General features: G+C 37.4%; 1 protein-coding gene and 1 long non-coding RNA gene across 2 annotated transcripts in view; one reads left to right on the top strand and one right to left on the bottom strand.

Moving 5' to 3' along the window:
• Positions 1–25,342, top strand: part of col12a1a (collagen, type XII, alpha 1a) — a 71,207-nt gene that overhangs the window by 29,667 nt on the left and 16,198 nt on the right. The window contains exons 23-50 of the mRNA XM_063007941.1: positions 1,727–1,872; positions 3,605–3,734; positions 3,846–3,982; positions 5,292–5,421; positions 5,561–5,700; positions 5,793–5,925; positions 6,056–6,076; positions 6,164–6,303; positions 7,823–7,952; positions 8,145–8,284; positions 8,408–8,537; positions 11,711–11,853; positions 13,026–13,155; positions 13,239–13,381; positions 13,499–13,628; positions 15,149–15,268; positions 15,374–15,520; positions 16,894–17,010; positions 17,112–17,264; positions 17,350–17,424; positions 17,523–17,662; positions 17,769–17,892; positions 18,520–18,663; positions 18,783–18,947; positions 19,043–19,081; positions 20,837–20,975; positions 21,707–21,849; positions 22,125–22,234. Of these exons, the coding sequence (XP_062864011.1) occupies positions 1,727–1,872; positions 3,605–3,734; positions 3,846–3,982; positions 5,292–5,421; positions 5,561–5,700; positions 5,793–5,925; positions 6,056–6,076; positions 6,164–6,303; positions 7,823–7,952; positions 8,145–8,284; positions 8,408–8,537; positions 11,711–11,853; positions 13,026–13,155; positions 13,239–13,381; positions 13,499–13,628; positions 15,149–15,268; positions 15,374–15,520; positions 16,894–17,010; positions 17,112–17,264; positions 17,350–17,424; positions 17,523–17,662; positions 17,769–17,892; positions 18,520–18,663; positions 18,783–18,947; positions 19,043–19,081; positions 20,837–20,975; positions 21,707–21,849; positions 22,125–22,234 (3,539 nt within the window). The remainder of the gene's footprint in view (positions 1–1,726; positions 1,873–3,604; positions 3,735–3,845; positions 3,983–5,291; positions 5,422–5,560; positions 5,701–5,792; positions 5,926–6,055; positions 6,077–6,163; positions 6,304–7,822; positions 7,953–8,144; positions 8,285–8,407; positions 8,538–11,710; positions 11,854–13,025; positions 13,156–13,238; positions 13,382–13,498; positions 13,629–15,148; positions 15,269–15,373; positions 15,521–16,893; positions 17,011–17,111; positions 17,265–17,349; positions 17,425–17,522; positions 17,663–17,768; positions 17,893–18,519; positions 18,664–18,782; positions 18,948–19,042; positions 19,082–20,836; positions 20,976–21,706; positions 21,850–22,124; positions 22,235–25,342) is intronic.
• LOC134325797 (uncharacterized) lies at positions 22,671–23,169 on the bottom strand. Its single transcript, XR_010014354.1, has 2 exons — positions 22,995–23,169; positions 22,671–22,891 (listed from the first exon to the last, which is right to left on the bottom strand). It is a non-coding gene; the product is annotated as an uncharacterized LOC134325797 (long non-coding RNA).

Here is a 25,342-nt window from a genome sequence, read left to right as displayed (position 1 = left end):
GTGTAGAACCCTGATTTGACTCGTCCAACAGCAGTACTTGACCTTAAAATGCTCTTTTTTGCTTTTAATTGGCTCAAATTCACACAAACACACTCCAAAATCTTGTGAAAAGCCCTTCCCAGAAGAGTGGTGGCTGTTAAAAGTCACAAGGGGGGGATAGGGCAACTATTAATTTTACAATAGGATGTCATTTAAGCTCATGGTCAGTTGTCCACATACTTTTAGTCATAAGGTGTACATTCTAAACCATTTTATTGTAATATTATATGCTAGAGAAAATCTGGATTTGAAATGCTGTCAGGTGGTGACTATTTAAAGGAAAATTCCACTTGAAAATATTTAACATTGTATTGCAATATTCTTTTTCTTCTTTGTTTTGGAACACTTTTTTTCCTCTCATGGTACTGCTAATATTTGCATGATTTAGGGCAGAGGCAGAGTTGTATTGATTCTTTTAGCCTTTATCTAGCACATTTGGCTTTTAAGTTGATGGGCGGCACGGTGGCTAAGTGGGTAGCACTGTCGCCTCACAGCGAAAAGGTCCTGGGTTCGATCCCCGGGTGGGGTGGTCCAGGTCCTTTCTGTGCGGAGTTTGCATGTTCTCCCCGTGTCTGCGTGGGTTTCCTCCGGGTGCTCCGGTTTCCTCCCACAGTCCAAAAACATGCCACTAGGCTAATTGGAGACACTGAATTGTCCCATAGTTACCTAGCCGCTGGGATGCACTGACCAGTGCATTGTAGTGCCAGTCCCAAGCCTGGATAAATAGGGAGGGTTGTGTCAGGAAGGGCATCCGGCGTAAAAACTGTGCCAAATCCCGCCGGCGACCCCTAAAAAGGGAAGAAGCCGGAAATGCCGACCCCGTAACCGAAAAACGGGACAAAAGGCTGAGGAACAAGATTTGGCTTTTAAGTTGATGGGTTGGCACAGTAATTATTATTATTAATACTATTATTATTATTATCTTGTACAAAATCTATTGAATATGTACAATTTACTTTACATCTAAATAATAAGATTCCACTTTAATGACATCTGAAGTTTCCAGAGCTTTGAGTTTGCTGGTCACCAAGTGTAGAAATGGTTGGTATCAGAGGTTAAAGTAGAACAAAAAGCCAATAAAAGATGGTTTAACAAAAAAGAAGTGCACGTGAAAGTCACTCAGGGTGGATTATTCCTTTAAAGTCAAATCACTGGCAGCTTAATTCTTACTGAGCAAATGGGTTTGCTTTGGTGTCTTGATATTATGTATAATCTAAATGTAAAATCAATGCTATAAAAAGCTGTGCTGTTAAATGTGAATGTGCTTCTGTGCTTGTTTTGCATTTTGAATATTTGACCATCACCACTAATCATCACCATTCCCTTCACAGAGCCATTAGCGTTATGACTGTATACAGCATGTGCTGCATGGCACAGCAATGTTTCATTGGTTATTTCCTGCCTTCTGTGTTTGATTGCTGTTGTTTTCATATCACTGTGCAGCCTGAATAGTTGTGTTGGCATATGTGTACGTTATCAATGCGTGCTGTTTGGCTCTCATCATTCATCATTCTTATTACCCATCATGTGAGTATGTCAAATCCATTTCATCCATCCTTTTCCTCCATGGCTCCCACCCATTTTTATCATAACACGCCAGCCTGGTTTGCTCACTCTGGCCTCAAAGTGTAGACAGATGAACAGGGAGATCATAAAAAAGAGAGACAAGACGTCTTCCTCTTTGTAGTGCCATTAACTGGCGTAAGGAGAATGAACATCTACAAAGTTGGCTCCACCACCATGCAGGTGAAATGGGAGGCAGCTAAAGGAGCTGAAGGCTACATGCTGGTTTACTCGGCTATAAACGCCACTGAACCATCCAAGGAGCAAAAGGTATGATCTGCGCCTCAGTGAATTTCAGCATTGGCTTTAGCTGCTTTTCCACTGTCAACTTCAACAGGCTGTCCAAGCAGGCATTGTATTCTGGTATTAGTTCTGTTATTTACTTAATAAAAAAACAAATAATTTGAGTACACACTGGGAGCTGAAAAATATATGTTATAAAAAATACAGTGTAGGTGCTCAGGGATATTTTAACAGAAGAAGCCTCAGTTTAAAATTGCTACCTTAAAAATTACTGTTTCCTTTTAACAGTAGATGTTTTGATGGAACGTACTTGGACATGACCAAGTGTCAACATTCTTGAAACTGTTTAGGCAGATTAGTAATGGATTGGAAACTAATTATAGTTGTCAGCTTACATCCGGAACTATAAAATCCAGTGGCAAAAAGATCTCTTACAGCCTGAGCGTCAGTTCACTAGATTTGCACTTATCCATACTCATTGTGCTTATCAACATACATAGAAGCGCATTTTCTAAAAGTGGCCAAAAATCCTTGCTAAAGCAACCATAGTGTGCTCAAGCTCAGAGAAGCTGCCTGTTATGATATAATAACGTACAGTAAAAAAAATCTGCTGGCCTGTTCCAGATATCAAATTCCGTACCTCTAATTAGTTTTAAAGATCTAAAGGTACACAGACATGCTTGTACTTGAGAATTAATTTTAAACTGCAATTTGAACTGCATTCTTGAAAGGTCACATTGCTGCATGTTTTGGAGTTGTCCTTGCTCTGAATCCACCCACAAACTTGTAACACATTAAAAGTTATAATTATGTGTTAAATCTGATAAAGTGGACTATAAACTGAAGTACCATGTATCTTAAACTGCCATGCACTGATCCCTTTTTTAAATGAAACACCATCATGAGAACTCTGAGTATGGAACGATGCAATAAACTGATTCTACATGCTATTATTGTCAAGTAACCTGAAGGGTTTATGATAGTATAGGTCATATTTTACATGCAGAAACTTCATGTCATTTAACAATTGTACAGATGGTGACAAATAAAAAGAAAATGTTTTATGTTTTAAGGTGCTCAATCACCACAAGCCAGCAGAACAGCTTAAATGCAACATGCGGTCAATTCTACAATTCTCTGAGACTGTAATAGAGGGAAAAACTAATTCTTCCAAAAGATATTTACCTCAATTAATGTTTTAATGATAATAGATATAGCCTTGTCAAAAATCTCTCAGGTGATCAATGACTCTGAAGGCTGTATGGTAATAATTACATTATATTAAAATTATAAAATAGATATTTTTGTAATTATGTAGATCCTGCAAGAGGACCTAGGCTTATTATCTTTCTAGAAGAGACCACCTACATCAGTTTGGAAATGTCTCATCATATTAATTATGTGCTCAACTGGACAAATTGACCCCCCTTCACAGCATTACCAAGCCACTAGACCCCTAACTGAAGGGATTATTCCTCCTAGTCTTATAGTGTTTGCCACACATGTACTCCCCCTATTATTGAGTGTGTGGCACTAATAAAACTCTTGCCATCCATGCACCAACAATAAACCATCCTTTGTACTTTCAACTGCTTACTAGTCTTGTTTATTTGTCATTCACCTGTACAGTTCAGGCTCTGTTTATGATACCTGTTATTAAATCGATGCATCCCTTATCCATATTAATTCTGTTGGAGTGATCCCTTAACTGCTTTGTAGTAATCATCAAGGCTGACTGTTGATGTGGTTACATTTACAGATGCGTGTGAAAGCAGGAGTTACAGATGTACAGCTGAAGAAGCTTCGCCCCAACACAGCCTACAACGTCAGGCTCTTCGCCCTTCGAGGCGAAAAGGCCATCGACCCTCTCACTGATCAGGGGGTGACCCGTAGGTGGTCCTAGAGCATGCTAGCTGCAAGCAGGGATGCCTGCCTTTGCCTTGAGATTTTTAATGCTTGTTCGTTTGTGTGTTTTTTGTTTGTTTCTACTCCCCCTGTAGTGCCACTTCCTCCAGCTGGTGAGCTGAGAATATCAGATGTGACTCACAGCACCATGCTGCTGAACTGGGATGCAGCGCCTGGTCTTGTACGCAAATACATCATTACTTACAAACCTGAGGATGGAGAGTCTAAAGAGGTAATCTGATGTTTAGGGCACCAAACAAACACTATGAGAAGATCATTTCGTTGTACTAAGCTGGCAATGGGTATAAGAAGATTTCCAAGACTATGAACATTCCTAAAGACTCAATTGGAAGTATTGTCCAGAAGTTCCAAACTTATGATGTAGGATCAATCCTTGCTGTGGGAAAATGTCCAACATTTTGTCAAGATCTGACATCCAGTCTAAGGCCAACATTGAATCCGATCATCTGAATGGCTTGCAGCAAATATGTCCCTCTTGGAACGTCCCTGCTTTTTCAGATGTTTTATTGCTGGACTTTTTGCTTTGTCTAGCAACCACAGAAGCATTCTACATCCTGTGGTATAAATCACAGCCCAACCTGTAACTCCTAGTCCTGAAATAGAAGGATGAAGTAAACACACTCATGCCGACTGAGGCCCAAATGAAAGCTGCACCAAAAATGCAGGAAAGTCTTTTAACTAATAGGTAGGGGGACAGTGTCGAATTAGGAGCTCAGGATTAAGTGTTGAAGAGGAAGCGCTTCTTTCACTTTGAGAGGGCTTAGCTTTAAATTGATTTCTCTGTTTTCTCTTGCCTTATAACTTTGAATTTTTGATCCAGAAACAGTTTTTTAATGACGTTTTATAAAAAGGAATAAGCACAGCTTTTGAAGGACTCTGAGAAGAATAAACACCCAAAATCACCCCCATTATTTTGTTACCTTTTTAATAAAAGTTAGCATTCAGGCTTGTTTTACATTCAACACTTTTAATCATACGAAATTTGATAGGACTGAGTTCTTCCATGCTTATTGGAATTGTTTAAGGTAATTTAAGCTTGTGGGCAGCTTTTTAAGGTAGGTTTTTTGGAAGGTTTTTTGTGTAGGAAAAGTGTCTTCCTGTGAAAGTGCCACATTGAAAATCACTGAGCTAATTTGAAATTCTAATACCAATATTTGTCTTGAGATTACAGAACCAAATACGTATTAGAATTAAATGTAGCCTAGCTGTAGCCTAGTGGTTAAGGTTTTGGTCTAGTAATCAGAAAGTTGCCGGTTCAAGCCTCACCACTGCCACGTTGCCACTGTTGGGTTCTTGAGCAAGGCTCTTAACCCTCAATTGCTTCGATTGTATACTGTCACAACTGAAAGTCGCTTTGGATAAAAGCATCTGCTTAAATGCTGAAAACAAGTTCAGTAGTTATTCGATAGTCTACATATTTAGACTTTGAACCTACTGTATATATTTAATATTGTATTTTTTTTTCTCATTAAAATGTTACTGTTTCCTTTTTTATTAAGCTTTAAGTGTTTTATTTGTAGATTGAAGTGGATGGAGATGTAACGACGATGGACCTTGATAATCTAAAATCACAAACCGAATATGATGTGGCTGTCACCCCAGTGTACGATTCTGGAACTGTCAACCCAATGCTTAATCAAGCCGTCACAGGTAAAATCCTAGAAATACAATATTAGGTTTACACAACATTTCTGGAAAATATAATTCAAATTATTTAGAATTAATTTCAGCTTTTAATTACTTTTATCCAAAGAAACGACTTTTTTTTACTGACTGTCTTACTTTCTAGATTCTGTACCTTCTCCAAAGAATCTGAGGTTCACTGATTTGACACAGACTAGTTTTAGGGCCCACTGGGACCACGGTGCCCCTGATGTTGCACTGTATCGTATTGCCTGGACCAAGTCTGGCGAGAACAACTATGTGGATGTATGAATCTTAATATAAAAAGATGATAGAACTGCTAGAACTATGTATGTTGTTTATTGACTTTGAACATTTCTTGTTTTTCCCACTTATAGGATATTTTGAGCAGCGAGGAGACCAGTCATCTCTTGCAGAACCTCGACCCAGACACGCTATATGAAGTTTCAGTCACTGCTATTTACCCTGATGAATCAGAGAGCGAGGATCTCCTGGGACGTGAGCGCACATGTAAGATATGAAAAATCGTTTTCTCATGTTATTATCATTAAAGACTACTTCATACAAGGATAAATGTGTTGTCCTTGTCAAAATATTATGTTCACATATCCTACTCCTTCTTTCATCTTTCTTTTTTTAGTATCAAAGATAACAACACCTGGTGAGTGCTTTGATCTGGCAAACTTAATAATGTAAGTCTATCATTATCATAAGGCATGCAGGAACAAACCCCACTTTTTCTCCACAGAGCCCAGTGGTCCTCCTCAGAACCTACAAGTGTTTAATGCTACCACCACCTCCCTTACGGTGAAATGGGATCATGCTCCAGGCAAAGTACAGAACTACAGAATCACACATGTACCTACTGCTGGAGGCAGGACGCAATCGGTGAATCACCTTATTTCATTATATTCTGTAATTGCACTGATATATTGATATACAGTATGTGCCCTTAATTAACCAGCATTAATTTAAATGAACTACATAAGTAAAGCATTTAGAGGTGGTGATGTAAGAACTTCAAAAGATACATCACTAGATATGTGTGTGGTCTCCAAATCCCAGCATTTTTTAGGGTGGCTGATTCAGATTACAGAGTTGATCCTGCAAGTAGTTGGTGCTTTTAAGGTTGTCGTTTTTTTCTTGGGTAGAGTGCTCAGTGATTTTAGTAAACACCTCTCCATTTAGTCCTGGTCTAGGCCACACCTTTAAAACAAGTTGTCTAATTTACTTATATGGCAATCCAAACCTTTTGTGTATAGACTTTATGGTATAGCAGACTGTGTTGGTGTTGCACAGCTCTGGTAACTTAAGTTTGATCTGTTTGTCTTTAGAGAGCTAGTCATGCACTCTCTTTGTTTGTTGTTTTTAGGTTGATACTGAAGGTAGGTTTATAGTAAAAAGGTTACTTAATAAATGTCTCTAATAAGTGTTGCCCTGAGGTTAACCTCTACCCTGGCCGGGGTGTCTAGTCCAAGATAGGCTTTGCACTTTGACCTTAACAAGACGATCAGCTAGGAAAGATGAATAAATGAATAATAAAATGATAAACAAGACTTAAAAAGTAAAATAATGTGGTTCCAACAAACTCAGACATCGGCGCCGGTATAACTGATTGTTACAGTTGTTTTTACTTTTACTATTAGGTAAAAACTAATTTTAGCCAAATGAACCTGAAACAAAGCCATTTTTGTAACCATACTTGATGATTCAGACTTTAAGTTGAGTTCAGTCTGGAATCTGGGATTTCTTTTTAAGATTAGATGAAAGCTTTCATGTCAAGATTAAGCTATTATTCATTAACTGCAACACTGCAATCATGAGCAGATGAACTGCTGAAACATTGCTGGAAAACTAAAAGTAGGGGCCAGCTGTGAATGCTTTGGGTTTACCCAGTCTGTAGCAGTTTTGTTTTTTTTACAACAAATTTGAAAATTTGCATGGCCGTGTTCAGGGAGTCTTGAGAATTATATTGACTTTGTCTGCTACCAAGCCATGAGAAATGCAGAGGAGTAATAGTTGGTGATAAAGGGATGAGCACACCTTTTCAGCACACCCTGAAATTGTCTCAGCAGATGTTGGATTTTGTAGATCTTAAGATCCAGACCAGATCATTTATTTAATACAATGCTTTCATCAAAGCTTTGGTGGTTTAAACAAAGCCATGTGTTTTACATACAAGATGTTTGTACTGTAGCTTTGTGCACTGCTCCTTTACAGTTTACAGATACATTTGGCTGTGGGAAACACCATCTCAATCTTCTAAACTTATCCAAAGCTTGCTGAATCTATTAAGTTGCTTAGATAAGTTACGTGGCAACTGCTAAGATTAACCTCCTCAATACTACCTTTAACAAATGAACAGTTATTCCCAGTTTTTAGGTGACTCTCACCTTTTCCAATACAGACACAGATCGGTGGGAGAAAGAACACCATTACTCTGCAGAAACTGACACCCGACACCCCCTACACCATTAAGGTGTCAGCTGTATATGCATCTGGAGAGGCCAAGGAACTCTCTGGTCAAGGGAAGACATGTAAGTGACCTGCATCTTTCTCATTCAGTGTTTCTCAAAATGAGTGATCTTAAATTAATACATATTCTGCACTTAAGGCCTAGTATCCAGAAGGTCACTGGTGCAAGCCACACCATTGCCATTTAGCAAGACCCTGAACGATCAGTTGTTTGTATTGTATTCTGTTACAACTGTAAGTCATATTTTCCCTAGTGCCACTTGGAGGAGTGCGAAACCTTCAAGTTACTGATCCCACCACCAGCTCCCTAAAAGTAAAGTGGGAGCCAGCTGAGGGCAACGTACGCCAGTACAAAATCTACTATCGGCCTGCGCCAGGAGGACCAGAGGACATGGTACAAGCCCACACCATTTTTTCCTATTCTCTTTCTATTAAAAACAAAGGCATGCAAAAACTACTCATATTGTCACTACCATGAATTCATTTGACAAAGACTGCAAATCCTTTTTATTTTCAGGTTCAAGTCTCTGGAAACACATTTAACACAGCCTTAAAGAATCTTCAATCTGACACTGTGTATGCTGTCACTGTAGTGCCAGTGTATGCAGCTGGAGAGGGCAAACGTCTCACTGAGAATGGAAAGACACGTAAGTATATAAATCTTTCCCAGCTGTTATAGCGTAATTGTACAGTATATAATTAATATGGCTGTTTAGCATCGGTTAAAACACTTTAAAGCATGCCTAGTAGGCTTTTTAACTGGGCTTTTAATAATACAACCTCAGAATGAGTCAGCTTTACTAAATATATTTTAAGAAAAGGAATGTTGTGTTGAGTGTTGACAAGTCCATTACATGTGTCTCGACCCAGTTTATGGCCTGTTTGGACTTGTTCTGTGGAAGTGGTTGTGCAGGGGTTAGGGAATTCATGAGTAATCTCCTTCCGTAAACATAAACACTGGTGGCCCAGAAGGTCTTAACAACAACAGTTACAAAGCAAAGGATGAACACAAGACAGAGCACAAATTCATATCGCGCAAAACCTGATAAGATTATTTTATAAGAAATAAACCATTTAAAAAGAACATTAGGAGAAACAGTAAAACATACAGCACTAAACATTATGTTATAGATTTGTCTGCAGCCAGCCTTAACATCTTATGATAGGTAGTGGATCTGGAAAATATGAGGCATATATGTGATGTCCAACAATAGAAAAGTGTCTTTTGGTGGAGATTTTGCTATTATACCTTATTATACCTGCAGTTATACCTTAATATAGCTAGATTATTACAGTATGCTTTTTGAATTATTATGTAAGAACATAAGAAAGCATTGTTGACAAGAGGCATTTGTACACGATGTCTAATAAACACTGATCTAATAAACACTCGGACTGATCCCATGTATGTTAGGTTGGTACAAATTGGTACAAAACTAATGATTTTATTGACATACTGTTTTGTTTGCTGTTTGTTTATTGGGATGCAGCATTCATCTGCTGTTTAACGTGGATAGTGACAACTCTAAAGACATCCTTTAGTCAAATGTAGTAGTCAGTTTTGGGGGTGCTCAGGTGGCACATTTTTAATTCATGAGCTAGAATTTCAAATGTGCTATCAACCTGCCAGGTACCAATATGGACAATAATTGTCTGGTCAAGGGGAGAGAGGGCCAGAGGCTGGTCTGGTCGATGGCACCTGAACAAAGACAAGGGGTTAATAGCGATTGGTGTGTGACATGAATATGGATCTCCATATAAACCCGCCTGGTGCTGATTAAAAGAAGCAGCTACTGCACATTTGTCAGAGAGGCAAATGTGTTAGAGGTCATGTGTTAGTTATGGCCCTCTCAGTCAGGAGTGTGGGGGGGGGATGCAGGTTAATTTTATTTTTTAATTTAAGTTTAAATTTCAAATTTAAGTTACATTTAAGTTTCACACAATTAATTACACTGTAAACAATAAATGACGTTTATTATTTTTTATCTAGTTACTTAGCTCATTGTAGATAGGCTATGTTGTAAGAGAATGCATTAGAAAAAAAAAAACAATAAACAAACTATAAATTGTTTGTAGGCGTGTTACTGTTAGATGTCTTACTGGCTAGAAGTATAAATGTAGTATTATTTAAACAGCAGAAATGATCACCCAAAGTCATTTTTATCTAGAAAAAAAGAATCTTAGAAGTAAGAAGTCTGACATGTCCATCAACATTTCAAATTCTCCACTAAAGGAAAGCTTGTCATCACTTTAGAATGACCCAACAAATGGCTTCTGTGGGTGGTCCCTGCTTCAAATTCCCCTCTGTAGAGCTAATCACTTTAGAATGGACTTCAGCCATTCTGTTATTGCCTTCAACCAAAACATTGCCCTTATGCAAAGTGCAGTTGACAGATTTGCTGCTGTTTTTGTAATTGGGATTTACCTAAAGTGTGTTACTTTTCTGCACTTGCCTTTGATTTTGTATCAACATTTTTGGCAGTGATGTAGATAAACAGAAGAAAAAGAGTGAAAGGAATTTATTCTTGTAGCTTTAAATAAGCTTTATCAAACTATACAGAAATAAAACCTGGGATTTCCATGTGCCGTTAAGTGTTTGACGTTTGTGCTACTAAACCAAGGCCGTAGCCATGAACTGAACATGACCAAATGAACTGGGTAAAGCGGAGGGTCCTAAATTCCAAAACATTACTGCCCGTAAACTAATGGGAACACTGACGAATCCCAACATTGCACAAAGCTAGTGAGTGAAATATGTTTATTTCTAATAAACATCAGCATTTTGGGGGGGGGGGGGGGGGGGGGGGGATTTAAGCATATTTGATAATTGGTGTTTGTGATTACATGACATACATACATTATATATTGTGATTACATCACATAAGTTCTGTCACCATAATATTGAATATAAAGAGCCATCCTTCTTAAGACGGAGACATCTTTCTACAAATCTTTTTGTTATGGCACAACAGTGGCTTTTTTTGGTTTTAAACAGCCTTGCATTTACAGGAATTCCTTGGCAGATTCATTGACTGTTGAGAACATTAAGAACCAGCCTTGATAGCTTTGCAGTTCCATAGACAAACATTGGTCAGAGAATAGGTGTGAACAGTGGTGACTTTGACTGTGGCACCATCATAAGTGATAACAATGCTATTTTTAATAGTCATTAATGCAATACTATCACCACCTTTAGCAAAAAAAAGCTTAATTGAGCCACATACTCCCACAAAGCAAGATGAGCATCTGATCATTCATGTATGGTATACAATTGTCTGTAGTTGCAGCATTAAGTACTGACAGCCATAAAAACAATATTCTCATAGGAGCTCATTATTAAGGTCTTTATGGATTGGGTTTTTAGAAGCGGCTACACAAAAGCATAAGATTGCTGTGTTAAATGCCAAGTGTCTGCTCTATGGCATCATTGGAGCATTAGATTCTGGAGCAGTATAAACATATTTTCTGGACTGATTTACTACTATTGCAGTCTGACAGACAAATCTTAGTTTGCTGAATGGAAGTTGGGTACTAATGGCTGAATATACTGTCAACTTTGGTAGAGAATAAATAAAGACCCAGGACTATTTAGATTGTTGTGTTGTAGCACAAAAGTCTTATCAGACCAGTGGATGTCATTATATAAGGAAAAGAAACAACTCCATGGTTCTGAAAGGTGATACTTTACAACTGCATATAATTGTAATGTTTGGGTACTTTTATTAAACGGGTTTATTGTTTTTAGTCATGCACTGTACTTAAATTGTTTTTCTTCACATCCCTCACTCTTTCTTCCCTCTCCTTCCGCCTTTTATCACAGTGGGACGCTCCCCTGCAAGGAACATCCAGGTTCATAGCCCCACTACAAACACTCTAAATGTGCGCTGGGAGCCTGCATCAGGGGATGTACAGGAGTACAGGGTTGTCTATGCCCCAGTCACAGAATCACGACCCCCTCAGTCGGTAAGTCAGGTGTACTATGTGTTTTACAGCGAATGTCTGGAATGCTGTCTTTGTACATTTAAAGCCCCTTAAGAAGTTATGGGTTCACTCAGACTGTTTTTCTTTCTAAATGGGTCTATCAACAGATTTACACACATGGAATTGTTTATATATATGGCATGTTGTCACATTTTCCCATGACCTTTATCAGACAGAATGGAGGCTAAAAGGCCCATTAAATGACTTCATCCACCGGACACATGAACATGAACATGAACCTCCACATCTGTGAGAACCATTAGGCACAAATCTGATTTATTAGAAAGTTTGGGAATAAAAGGGTTTGAACAGTCATGTTTTTCCACTTTTACTAACAGATGTACATCTCTTATCTGGAGCCATGCATTTTTTTATTAGAGAGGAGAAGTATTATGGTTTTTCCAGTGTCGTAGCCAGTTTTACATCTCAGTTCAATTATGCTTGACAAAACCTGACAAATTTAGCCTTTAGAGATTTCGTTCACAAGTCTCATTGAAACATTTATTTTAAAACAAATTCACTGTTTCCATTCAAACTGAAACACTGAAAACATATTTTGTGAAATAACACAGTCCACAGGGTCAGTCCTAGAATTATGGGGCAGAAGATTGGACGGTCAACTGTGAATAACTCCTGATGTGAGATTATGTCAGCAGACTAAAAGAGATAGCCTATTCACTGTTACACTGTGTTGTATAAAGAACCATATAAACAATATTTAAATAGCTAATTTACTAACTTTCTTGCCTATTTAATAAACTATTAACACAGATTGCTTTCCCATTGTCGTAGCTCGTTGATTAACTATTTTTTTTATCAAGTATCAAGCAAAAATCGTTCTGCATATTAAATATAAATAAGTAATAAACTAAGCTAAATAAGCTTGATTACACTGCTGAAAAGTAAGCATTCTAAGCCTTTATGATACAGTGTCGGGTGGGGGTAATAGAGGGCTGACATTTAAGAGTCACGCTTGGCTACTGCTGTTAACTGTAGGGAAAATAAACTTTAAGATCCAGATCTGTGAACATAAATAAAAAGTACTGCCTTGAGGGGATTTATAAGTTTGCACATGCATCTACCCTTTAAACTTAATTGTTCTTATTTATACCTACACTCAGAACTTAGGACATTTATATATTTCCATCCTGCAGATCCTGGTTCCAGGGAATACCCACACTGCCCTGCTAGAGCAGCTGATACCAGACACTGAATACTCTGTTGGGGTGGTTCCAGTCTATGCTGATGGAGAGGGCTCCCCTGCGAATGATAATGGCAAAACATGTAAGTCATTGCTCTTGCAGGTGATTTAACTAGCCAGGACAGATTGTTAAAAGGTAACTGCTCATTTCAACTGTTTACTGTAGTACCACGCAGTGGTCCCAGGAACATAAAGGTGTACGACCCCACCACAAGCACTCTGAGTGTAAACTGGGAACCTGCAGCTGGACCTGTACAGCAGTACCGCATCACTTATGCACCAACCACTGGTGACCCTATTGAGGAGTTTGTAAGTGCAAACAAGCAACCTACTGTGATGACACAACCTAGTGTACTCTGTTTACCTGATGAGCAATTCACATTCATTTTCTTTTTACTTTTCTTTATCTTTTTAAATCCTGAATAGACAAGTGTTCCTGGCAACAGAAATAGTGTCATCTTGCAGAACCTTCAGCCAGACACACCTTATAGGATCACTGTGGCAGCTGTTTACCCAGATGGACCTGGAGGAGAACTGTCTGAAAATGGACATACATGTAAACAACAATCTTAAACATACACATATTTTAAATATTTTCATATACATGAAAATCAAAATAAAATATCTCGGTATGAATGACAGGCAACAGAATGTCTACAGTATGTACTAATGACATCAGTGATGGCATAGTTACCTTGAAAAAGTAATCTGATTACTGATTACTCCTTTAAAAAGTAACTTAGTTACTTTATGGATTACTTGATTTTAAAAGTAACTAAGTTAGATTACAAGTTACTTTATTAGTTATATAATGCGGAATATTTCAAAGATATTCCTTTGCAATACTTTATCATTTGGCTGCCAACTTGTGTGTACTGATGAGACTCAATTGAATCCCAGAACATGCTAGTGTGAATGCATGGAAAACAAATTTTAATTTTCTTTCAAGAATATGATACAGACTGACCAACACTATTACGCTAAATCAGCATTGAAAATTGACTTTACTTTTAATAGCCTTTTACAATGCTGGAGCTTCTTAAAACGGAAGATTTTCTTTTAAATAGAAGTGTTATTTACCTGCTATTAAATTGTTTTCCAACATAATCCGCCCAATCTGGCGGATAATCGCCCAATCTGGCAACACTGGAATGCGCAGAGCCAGCTGGCGCTTTTACTCGTAGCGCGCCACGAATACTACTAAATAGTACTACTTCTGTAATTGTGTTGGTGGTTGACATTTATGTTGAGTGTATTACTGCACTGATTTGGTGAAGAACTACTCATCTGAGGTGCGCTGCTCCTGCGTGCAGAAATGCTGCGTGCAAAAAATTGCCGGCAAAGCGGTGGTGGGGGGGGCCAGAGGGGTGGCCGGAGATTACTTTATGGTGGTCATGGCAACCACTGGCCACCCCCTGGCTCCGCCCCTGCCAAGAAGAAAGCAAAAATATCTTTTCATTAAGGAAAATGACAAAAATAGTAACGCACAGTAACTTGGATAAGTAACTTTAATCTGATTACTGGATTGGAAATAGTAACGCGTTAGATTACTCGTTACTGAAAAATGTGGTCAGATTAGAGTAACGCGTTACTAAGTAACGCGTTACAGACCATCAGTGAATGACATACACAGCTTTTGATTAATTATTATAATTAATACATTAATGCTAAAACTACATGTACATTTCTAACAGACTAATTCATAATGATATACTAAATTTAAAAACTATAACCAAACTAATCTTGCCTCCAAAGCCTACAGGATAAAAATAAAATGTAATTCAAATCTGTCTCAAAGAGGGTGTTTTTTTTATTCTATAATTGCGCTTGGCATGCACTCATTACAGGGCACATATCCACTGCATGCTTTAGCATGAAAATAAAGATAATTAAAATACTCATAATAATTAGCATCATCATGTTCAAAAAGATTAAAACAGATGTATTTAGACCATAACATACAATACAACAAATACACAAATAAAAGTACAAACAAAGTATTTGTTAACTGCAGATTAAAATTCACAAACTGATTTTCCAGTCACATTTTTAATCTGGTTCTTGTCTCATTCCTAGTGGGGCTAATGGAGCCACGTAACCTGCGTGTGTCCGATGAGTGGTACACTCGTTTCCGTGTTTCCTGGGACCCTGCACCTGCCAGGGTCAATGGCTACAGGCTAGCTTATGCACTAGCAGGTAAGTTAACATCTTTTAGCTACCTGTGTATAGTGCTGTCAGTCATATTAATTTCTTGTTACCAGCAAGCAAAGATATTAAAGCTACTGTTATTGTATATTACAGGTACTAATAGCTTCACTGAGATGTTTGTTGGAGATGTGACTAGCTATATGATTCCCAACCTCCAGCCTGGCACCACATATGATGTAAAGGTCTTTGCCCAGTATGATGCCGGCTCAAGTGGTCCTCTTGTTGGCCAGGGGACAACATGTATGTATATTTGTATATATCCTAAATTAAAGTAACCATTAAAAATAAGGAATGTACAATAATAAACTGTTTAATATATTTAATACTTAGGAAAAACATTGTTTTGGAAAGTTGTTATGCAACTCTTACCCTAGTTCTCGTACCATCTGTAATATCAAGGTGGCTATCTAAATGCCAATTAACTGCATTAGCTCTTGTTATTGGTAGATAAAAGTAAAATCTTAATGTTTTACTTTTGATAGATAGATAGATAGATAGATAGATAGATAGATAGATAGATAGATAGATAGATAGATAGATAGACTTTATTGTCATTGTAGTTATACAACAAGACTTCGTTTGGTAGCTCTCAGTGAGATCAGCAGCAATAATAAAATAAACGTAGGATAAAAGTATTAAAATATATTAGAAAAAAGTACAACAAATATAAAATATAAAAAACTCGGTACAGCACAAAATAAGCTAAAAATAACAAGAAATATGAAAAATGAGTATTTACATTGTGACAGGTAGTAATTAATATCATTATTAATATTATTGCATGATATTTGATATATTTATGTACAGAATTTAAAGTGATCTGTGCTTTAATAGCAGCTTGGGGAGGGCAGGGTTCAAGACAGTTTCATGTTATTATTTACAGATGTTTTAATTATAGTAAAACATGTCAAATACTGTTAATATTTGACATTTTTAAACAAGAGCAACAGACGTTTTTTATAATAAAACAATTCGATTCTGATTAAATCCCAGTCCACATACAGCTGTACTACATCTGTGCACTGGGATGCAGCCTTTGTTTTTACAATTTTTAGCTAACAGACTGTCTGTTTAACAAAACACTTAAAATATTTTCTTCAGTATTAGACATTTTGTGTAATAAATAATGCAGAATCATGTTGGTAGTTAATTTCACATAATAACAGAATTTCACTATAAATCCTATCATTATAATTCTGTTGATTATATCTGAATAATGGCTAAATAAACAAAATCTCAAACACTTTAGAAATCAAGTGAACTTTGTGCAAACACATAATGCAAAAAAGTTGTGATGGTGATAGGCTTTAAGATAATTTGTGCTCTATGTTCTGATCTGTGTTGTGTCAATCAACACCACATGGTCACAGTTTAAAATGTAAGTAAACTGTGTCAAAATAAATTATCTTAGATTTAATCAGATATTATTCCAGATGTTTAAAGGCTGGTATATTGGCTAATCAGCCAAAAAAAATTTACAATTCTATTCAATTCCCTTTCAAAACAGCGTTTTTAAGTTCAGAAAGACTTTGAAGGGATGCTTATATTTTATTTGCTTATATTTAACAATGTAAACACCGTACGCTGACCCTTGAATATTTTTTTTCACCTAGTGTACCTGAATGTCACTGACCTCACAACATACAACATGGGTTATGATTCATTCTGCCTCAAGTGGACTCCACACCGAGCTGCTACCTCATACAGGCTTAACGTTAACCCATTTGACAGTGAGTTGAATATGTTTTTAAAACAGCATAAATCTCCCCACTGCAATATATTTTATTTCTTTGTAATGCCTCATCTTGCTTTTCCTTTATTCAATTGGCAGCCTCTAACAGAGGCGCACAAGAGGTCACTATCACAGCTGCAGAAAATCAGTACTGTTTTGATGGACTCAGCCCAGATGCACTGTACAACGCTACTGTGTACACTCAGACACCCAATCTGGAGGGACCCGGAGTCAGCACTAAAGAGCGTACATGTAAGCAAATGTCTAAATCCCTTTAACCATGCTTCTCTTTATTAGATATATTAGCCTTAACTGCTTCTTTTCTTTTTTCTCTTAGTGGTAAAGCCTACCGTAGCACCCACAATGCCACCAACTCCTCCTCCACCACCAACTATCCCTGATGCACTTGAGGGTAAGAACAGCTTACATTCACAGTTGATCTGTTTATGAGCTTATTTTTTCTTTACTATTTTTTCTAAAACACTGCACTGAATATATGACACAATACAGTGTGCAAAGGAGCTAAAGCTGACCTGGTGTTCCTCATCGATGGCTCTTGGAGTATTGGAGATGATAGCTTTAATAAAGTGCTTCAGTTTGTGTTCAGCATGGTTGGGGCTTTTGATGTCATCAGTTACGAGGGTATGCAGGTAATGAAGCTTTCAGTTTTTCTCAAACATACAGAACTCTGTTCAGCTTGACATCAAACTGCCGTCCAAGCAGTGTGTGGAAAATATTTCTTTCCTTTGAATACAGGTGTCCTTCGTGCAGTACAGTGATGAAGCCAAGACGGAGTTCAAGCTGAACACGTACCACGACAAGGGAATGGTTTTGTCAGCTGTGCAGATGGTCAGCTACAGAGGAGGAAACACCAAAACAGGTTACTTGCTAAACTCAGAGAAGCATTTTCACCATTTGTAACATACACTTATATTTATGATTTCCAAAAAGTTGGGACACTTTCCAAATATGCAATAAAACTAAAATCTTTAATTTGTTAATTCATTTAAACCTTTATTTAACAGACAAAATGACAAGCAAAAAGGGAATTTTCGGTGTTTGTAATGACTTAATTCTGTTTGTTAAATATAAAAATTTTTTGAAATTATGTCTTACACATTAAAAAAAGTTGGGACAGTGTCTTGTTTACCACTGGGTCACATCACCTTTTCTTTGAATTTTACTTATGCAGTGGTGCTAGTGGATTCTGTCTTATGGAAAACAGCAACAGCAATCTGTAGCACAATATCCAAACTATGTCCTCAGCCTCGATTACATGAAAGTAAAATGTTAAAGACAGATGCAAAAGTGATTAATGGAGTTACATTTTATTAGGTTGAGTTTAGCATATTTTAATTTAATTAGTTTAATATTTCAATCACTAAATAGGATATCATGTGTTAAAAAATAAAATGCAATACAATAATTTTATATTGACACAATAATACCAAATAAAATTTTTAAATGCTCTGTCATTGAATAATTTCCATGGCTTTGGATTTTTCAGGTGCTGCTCTAAAGCATGTTGGAGAGAAGGTGTTCACCTCAGACAGTGGCATGAGAAGGAACGTTCCTAAGGTTCTGGTGGTGGTGACCGATGGACGTTCTCAGGATGATGTTAAAAAGAGCTCCTCCAAACTACAGCATTCAGGTGAGTGGGAAGATATTGTATGGTACCAAAAATGACAATCACAGGTTTAGGGTGTAAGAAATCATGTGTAAGAAATATGATACGTTTGTAAGGGTAATGCTGTTTTTTACTCTTTCCAGGATACAGCGTCTTTGTAGTGGGTGTGGCAGATGTGGACATGGCAGAACTGAGGAACATTGGAAGCAAGCCGAGCGACAGACACGTCTTTGTTGTTAAAGACTATGATGAGTTTGCAAAGATACAGGACAACCTCATTACGTTCATCTGTGAAACTGCAACATCAAGTATGATGCATTTTTAGATGTAGATTCTTTATTTTAAGTTTTATTCTGTTATCAAAAGATTAACAGTGGCATATTTTCTGTTTTTCCTCCTACAGCATGTCCTTTAATTTATCTGGATGGATTTACATCACCAGGTAAGACAATAAAGCAGGACAGAAATTACAGCCTAAGAACAATCAGTGTCAGTATAGGAGAAAAATATTTGGGGTTTTATGAAACATGATAGCATGTACGTTAACAATCTACAGTATAACAAAAAACTCTGGCCATTTGATGCCTCAAACAGAAAAAATACATTTTCTGTCAATTATGGAATCAGTGGGCAAATTTTAGCTTTATTAAAGACAATAAGCTAGATCAATATTTATAACCTGTAATAAATGTAAACCATAGTAACCAAAATAGCTAATATTTAGGGGTAATAATTATCCTTAAAGCAAGCAAACCTAGCAGCTGGGCAAATTTTTAATGACTTGGCCCACTAGTAAATGTATGTATAAAGTACAGTAGACCTTACGAATTTAATTGGTTCCGAAGAGCTGTTCTTATGTCAAAATGTTTGTTAGTTAAACCTATTTTTCCCATAAGAAATAATGTAAATAGAATTAATCCGTGCCAGACCTCCCAAACCACCCCCAGACCTTTCTAATGTCTTAAAATGTATTTTTTGTTATAAATACAAGGGTATTTTCCCTTAAATCTTAAATAATAGAATAGACATTAATGTAATAAACAATAATAAACAACATTACACAGTAGTAGTACTGTACATAAAACAACACACATCACAGTACAGTACGTGTGCTGTACCATACACCATAATACATTTCCTTTTTTTAATAAAATGTATCTAGCAGAAACAACAATAACTCTCATATTTCTCTATTTCCTTCTTTATTTCAATAGCGTTGTATTTTGTAGGTGTAATTGCACGAAAGAATACCTTCCTTCTTCTCTCTCACTCACTGTCCCCGCTATCTGATACACAGTGACAGCTACTGGCAGGAGTAAATATACAACACAACTACGCTTTCTCTGCACCTTATTTAGGGCCATTTTAATAATGAATTTTACAAAATTTAAAGAAAACATTGGAAAAACACTGTCCGCTGTCCGAATGTTTGCTCACTGTATATATATATAGATAGAGACGCTCTGAGTTAACTTGTTCGTCACGTCACATGTTTCGCGAATTTCGGTTCGTAATCCGAAATTTGTTCGTACGTTAGTTTGAAAAAGATCGTTCGTAACCCAAAATGTTCGTATGGTAAACCGTTTGTAACTTAAGGGTCTACTGTATTTGGGATTCAGCTTACCTGCCATCACCTCTCAATGTTAAAACGAAAACATATGTGCAAAATTGGTAACATCATGGTAACTTCAGTAAATTAGATTGGGGCCTTATCTGTTATAACTGGGAAAAGTCCACAGATGTAGAGAATAGAATCCTTTATATTACGTCTACCTTGCACCATTGCTTTCACAGAAATGGCAGTACCAAATAATGCCATCAAATCTTCTGGGCCCAGAAGCTTGGGCAAATCTTCTATGTAGTTTTTAACAGTGATATAAAAGCCACAGTTAAATTCTTAGCTTTCCCATCAGGTTCAGATGTATACGTTTTCCTTATTTCAACAAACAGAGGTGACATTTTTTGTGTGTAGAAATTACCACCATTAAGGCAGTGTGAATATGGGAGCAGAATGAACGGACCTTACTATAACGACTTTGTTTAGCAGTGTATTGCTACTTCTACACAGGATTCACATTCAGCACTATGGACCTTTAAAATGACTAATTACTTTCATGTGTGTTTTCAACTATTTCAGTTTTAAATTCATTGGTGACTTAAATAATGCTTCATTTGTACTTAAATTTGATCTGTTCAGGTTTTAGGATGCTCGAGGCCTTCAACATCACTGATCGCACTTTTGCTGGCATGAATGGAGTGTCAATGGAAACAGGCACTTTCAACAGTTTCATCGCCTATCGACTTCACAAGGACGCATTCATTTCGCAGCCCACAAAGTAAGTTGGGGTGTTTCTCGGTTCTATTAGTCAATTAGCTTTCTTGCTCACTCTGAAAGATTGTTAAAAATAATTGTCATCACTTAGACATCACAAACAGTTAAAGTTTTAAAGTCTGTGGTTCTTTTGGTGAAGCTTGCAGCAGAGGCCCTTTTTCTCTTTTTTACTTTTTGTAAATGATGTGTCTTATTAGAAAAAGTAAGAGTGTTTCTGTTATAAAATTTCACAAGATAAACTATACCACATACGCCATTTAGCATATGAGCCATTTACACACACAGGTCAGGAACTGAAGATTGCTGGATGTGTTAAAATACCTTCAGGCAGATGCAAATCTGCTCAAGAGATCTCTCAAACGTTCTTGGCAGAAGCATAAGGCATTAGTTTGTCCTTAGCAATTGGTATTTTTGTAGTAGTAAATGACTGTGAAACTGGGAAAATTTCAAGCACCACAGATTAAAAAACTAAATACTTTCAATATGTCGCATTTCTTAAGGCTAAAAGAATTTTCTTGGTGGAAAGTCAAACCATTTACTATCCACTCAAGCTGTTTATTATCCAGATTTGTCTGCTTCACACAGCCGGTTTGTTTTTAAAATGTATAAAGTGTTACGCACATTGTAAATCTTTTCAGATTAACTGTCAATATTTGAGTATACGTAACTGTTTTATATGTGTTAAAATGTTTAAGCTATTTTCATTCATATTGAAGCTATGTCTTTGGTTTTAAGGGAAATTCATCCAGATGGACTCCCTCCATCCTACACCATGATACTTCTTTTCCGACTCCTTCCCGACACCCCCAAGGATGCATTTGATCTGTGGCAGATTGCAGATAGCAGCAACAACCCTGAAGTCGGACTTACTATAAACCGTAAGTGTTTATTAGTTATTATAATGTATGTGTGTGCTGTAGAATCTATGGAGGGACTAAGTTTCCTGTATGTTATCAAATATGTATCATTTTTAAGGTGTTTTACTAGTCTGATGTTTTCATATTTTACTCTTATTACCTATTAACTTTAACTTTTTTTTGTGTCTGCCTTTATTTCTTATTATTGCAGTTGTAAATGTGATCTTAAATATAAATACTTACTTATATTTAGGGCATGGCTGTTGTGTAACTGTACTTTTATTTTTCATTTTTAGCTTCCAGCAAAGTCCTCACATTCTACAATAAGGACACTAGGGGTGAGCTCCAGAAAGTAACATTTGATAATGATCAAGTCAAAAAGATCTTCCACGGGAGCTTTCACAAGGTACAAGCAATTATGTCATATTAAGGGTTTTAACCGGTTTCACACAAGTTAAAACATTATGTGAGAGCTATTAATGTCAAACACGCGGTGAAAATCTGCCAAGGCTATTATAATGTCATGGCAGGCAGGTTTAGACGTGTAGCACTTACTATGAGCCATTACGTCTCAGAGAATATTGTGTGTGGTTGATGGATTCACTACGTTTCAATTGGAACTTTGGAATCTGTATCCAGTCTGGATCCAGTTCCTTTTAGAAAATGTATTAAGCTGACTCAGATGCCTTAATTTTTTTTTTTTAAAGTGTGCACTGACTACTGTAAATCTTAAAAAAAAGAATTAGCACCCATATAGCCTATCTTGTTACGGCGGCGTGAGGTGGAACCTCGGGGTTTTAGAACCAATGTGCAACGGTACACAAAAGAGAGCAGAGCCGATATAAAGTTCAAAAGTGCAGTTTATTTACACAAGTGTTTGTGTGGGTGTGCGCGCAATAACCCTTTCGGGAATCTGGTGCAGTGGCAGGTAAGTGGTGGCGACCCGGTGCGAGACGTCCGGGTGAGGCACGCTGTGATTATCCGAGCCGGCATGGAACACAGTCAGGTCCTCGAAATCGCGCTGTAGGATCGTCCAGGTAGGCGAGCTCAAAACCGCAGCAGACTTGAAACGAAAGCGAAAGTAAAGCGCACATCAGAAAAACACGAAACTATAAATATCAGTCTCGGATAGGAAAAATATAAACGATCATAGAGATCGCGTTTACCGGCGTACACACGCTGACGAACTAGCAACCAGCCACGCTTCAAGCCTCCTCTTAAATAGAGCGTGCTGATTGCTCTGTGATGATCTGCAGGTGCATGGTTAATGAGCCGCCGCGATCCATAGGCTGAGCGCGTCTCAGCGTTGTCTGCTCCACACCACGTGATGCACCCGAACACTGCCCCAGAACATAAACAAACACAGAAAAAGACGCGCACACAAAAGAAAACACGGGGTGATAGAAGCCCTTCAAAGGGCACACCCCTAACATATCTAGTATACATTAATTAATCAAGCAAAAAAAGTTAAGGTCTATTAAAGAGCTTAATTTAATATAGTTATATACACCGATGAGGCATAACATTATGACCACCTTCCTAATATTGTGTTGGTCCCCCTTTTGTAGCCCCATACGCAACAAACTGTATTCTGACACATTTCTATCAGAACCAGCATTAACTTCTTCAGCAATTTGAGTTACAGTAGCTCATCTGTTGGATCGAACCACACGGGCCAGCCATTGCTCCCCACGTGCATCAGTGAGCCTTGGCCGTCCATGACCCTGTTGCCGGTTTACCACTGTTCCTTCCCTGGACCACTCTTGATAGATACTGACCACTGCAGACTGGGAACACCCTACAAGAGCTGCAGTTTTGGAGATGCCATCACAATTTGGCCCTTGTGAAACTTGCTGATTTCCTTACGCTTGTCCATTTTTCCTGCTTCTAACACATCAACTTTAAAGATTAAAATGTTCACTTGCTGCCTAATATATCCCACCCACTAACAGGTGCTGTGATGAAGAGATAATCAGTGTTATTCACTTGTCAGTGGTCATAATGTTATGCCTAGTCGGTGTAGCTATAGCTTTTTAGAAGCTATACCCAGTTAGAAGGTCACTATAAATACAACTACTTTAAAGAAGAAGAAAATATACTAATAGATAAATAACATAATTAATATAATAATAATTCATAAATAATTGATCATTTTTGGGTGTTCCATTAATTTTTGTTTCATCTCAACACCACACAATCATAATGAAAAATGTTGGCACCCCTGCAATTCTTTCAAAAAATGCACAAAAACCTGTGATTACAAATCCTTTGGTATTATTATGTTTATTTCTTTTGTTTACATTGGAACAACACAAAAAGGTAAGTAAAAAATCAAATCTGATATCATTCGACACAGAACTCCAGAAATGGACTGGACTTTTATTGGCATCTTCAACTTTACATTTGGTACCACATCCTTTGAAAACAATAACTGAAAACAGTCTCTTCCTGTAACCTTGAATGGGTTTTTTACACACTTTCTTGGACTACTTTTCTTATGCCAACTGCTGGGTGCCCTGTCCAAACTGCTGTTCTGAGATCTCTCCATAGTTGTATGATGGAATTTGGAACTGGACTCATGGGTGGCCTCCTCAGCACTGTGTCTTAACCCATTTCTGGGTGCTATTTAAAGTATGCTTTGGGTCATTGTCTTACTAAAAGACTTGTGACCTCTAATTTTTCGAGTTTCTGACCCACATTGTGCTCCAACATTCTTTCTTAGTCTTAAGATGTCATGATGTCATGCACACAGTCAAGGTATCCAGTTCCATAAGCAGCAAAGCCACCCAAAACATCTGTAAATATTTACCATGTTTAACCAAAAGGACCATGTTCTTGTCTTTGAAAGCCTCATTTCCTTGTAAAGAGAACAATTATGTGCTTTACCAAAAAGCTCAATTTGGGTCTCATCTGTCCACAGAAGGATTGTGGCTTCCTCAGTAAATTTCTGGCAATTACAGTCTGGCTTGTTTAAGTCTCTGTGGCCCCAGTGGGTTCCTCCTGGGTGTCCTACAATAGCATCCCATTTCTTTCAGATGATGACTGATCATCAGTGTGAGCTGCCACTGTTGCACCCTGTGGTCAGCTTAAATTTGAGTGAGGTTGAGTGGGGTTCTTTATTCGCCATTTGAAAAATACTTAATTGCAATTTTCCATCAGTTGTTTTCTTCCGTCCACATCCAATGAGGTCAGTCCTTTACAGTAACATAGACTGTAAAGGTCTTAATGATGTTGCACACAGTAGACACAGAAACATTAAGTTCTCTGGAGACTGACTTGTAGACTTGAGATTAAACATATTTTCCCCAATTTTGGTTCTTACTTTCTAGGACAAATCTTTGCTCTTCATTCTTTTCTCTATGTGCAACATGGTTCATACAAACCCAAAAACTGACTTAACTATCCTCGGTTTAAACTGGTTGTTAAACCGGTGTTGTTTGCAAGTGTGATTTTATATTACCATTACTTGCCATATACAGGGGTTGGACAAAATAACTGAAACACCTGGTTTTAG

This window comes from Trichomycterus rosablanca, chromosome 13 (genome assembly GCF_030014385.1).
Source record: "Trichomycterus rosablanca isolate fTriRos1 chromosome 13, fTriRos1.hap1, whole genome shotgun sequence".
Classification (NCBI taxonomy): Eukaryota; Metazoa; Chordata; class Actinopteri; order Siluriformes; family Trichomycteridae; genus Trichomycterus; species Trichomycterus rosablanca.
The sequence above is the reverse complement of the archived record's forward strand: the minus strand, read 5'-3'. Positions and strand labels throughout refer to the sequence as shown.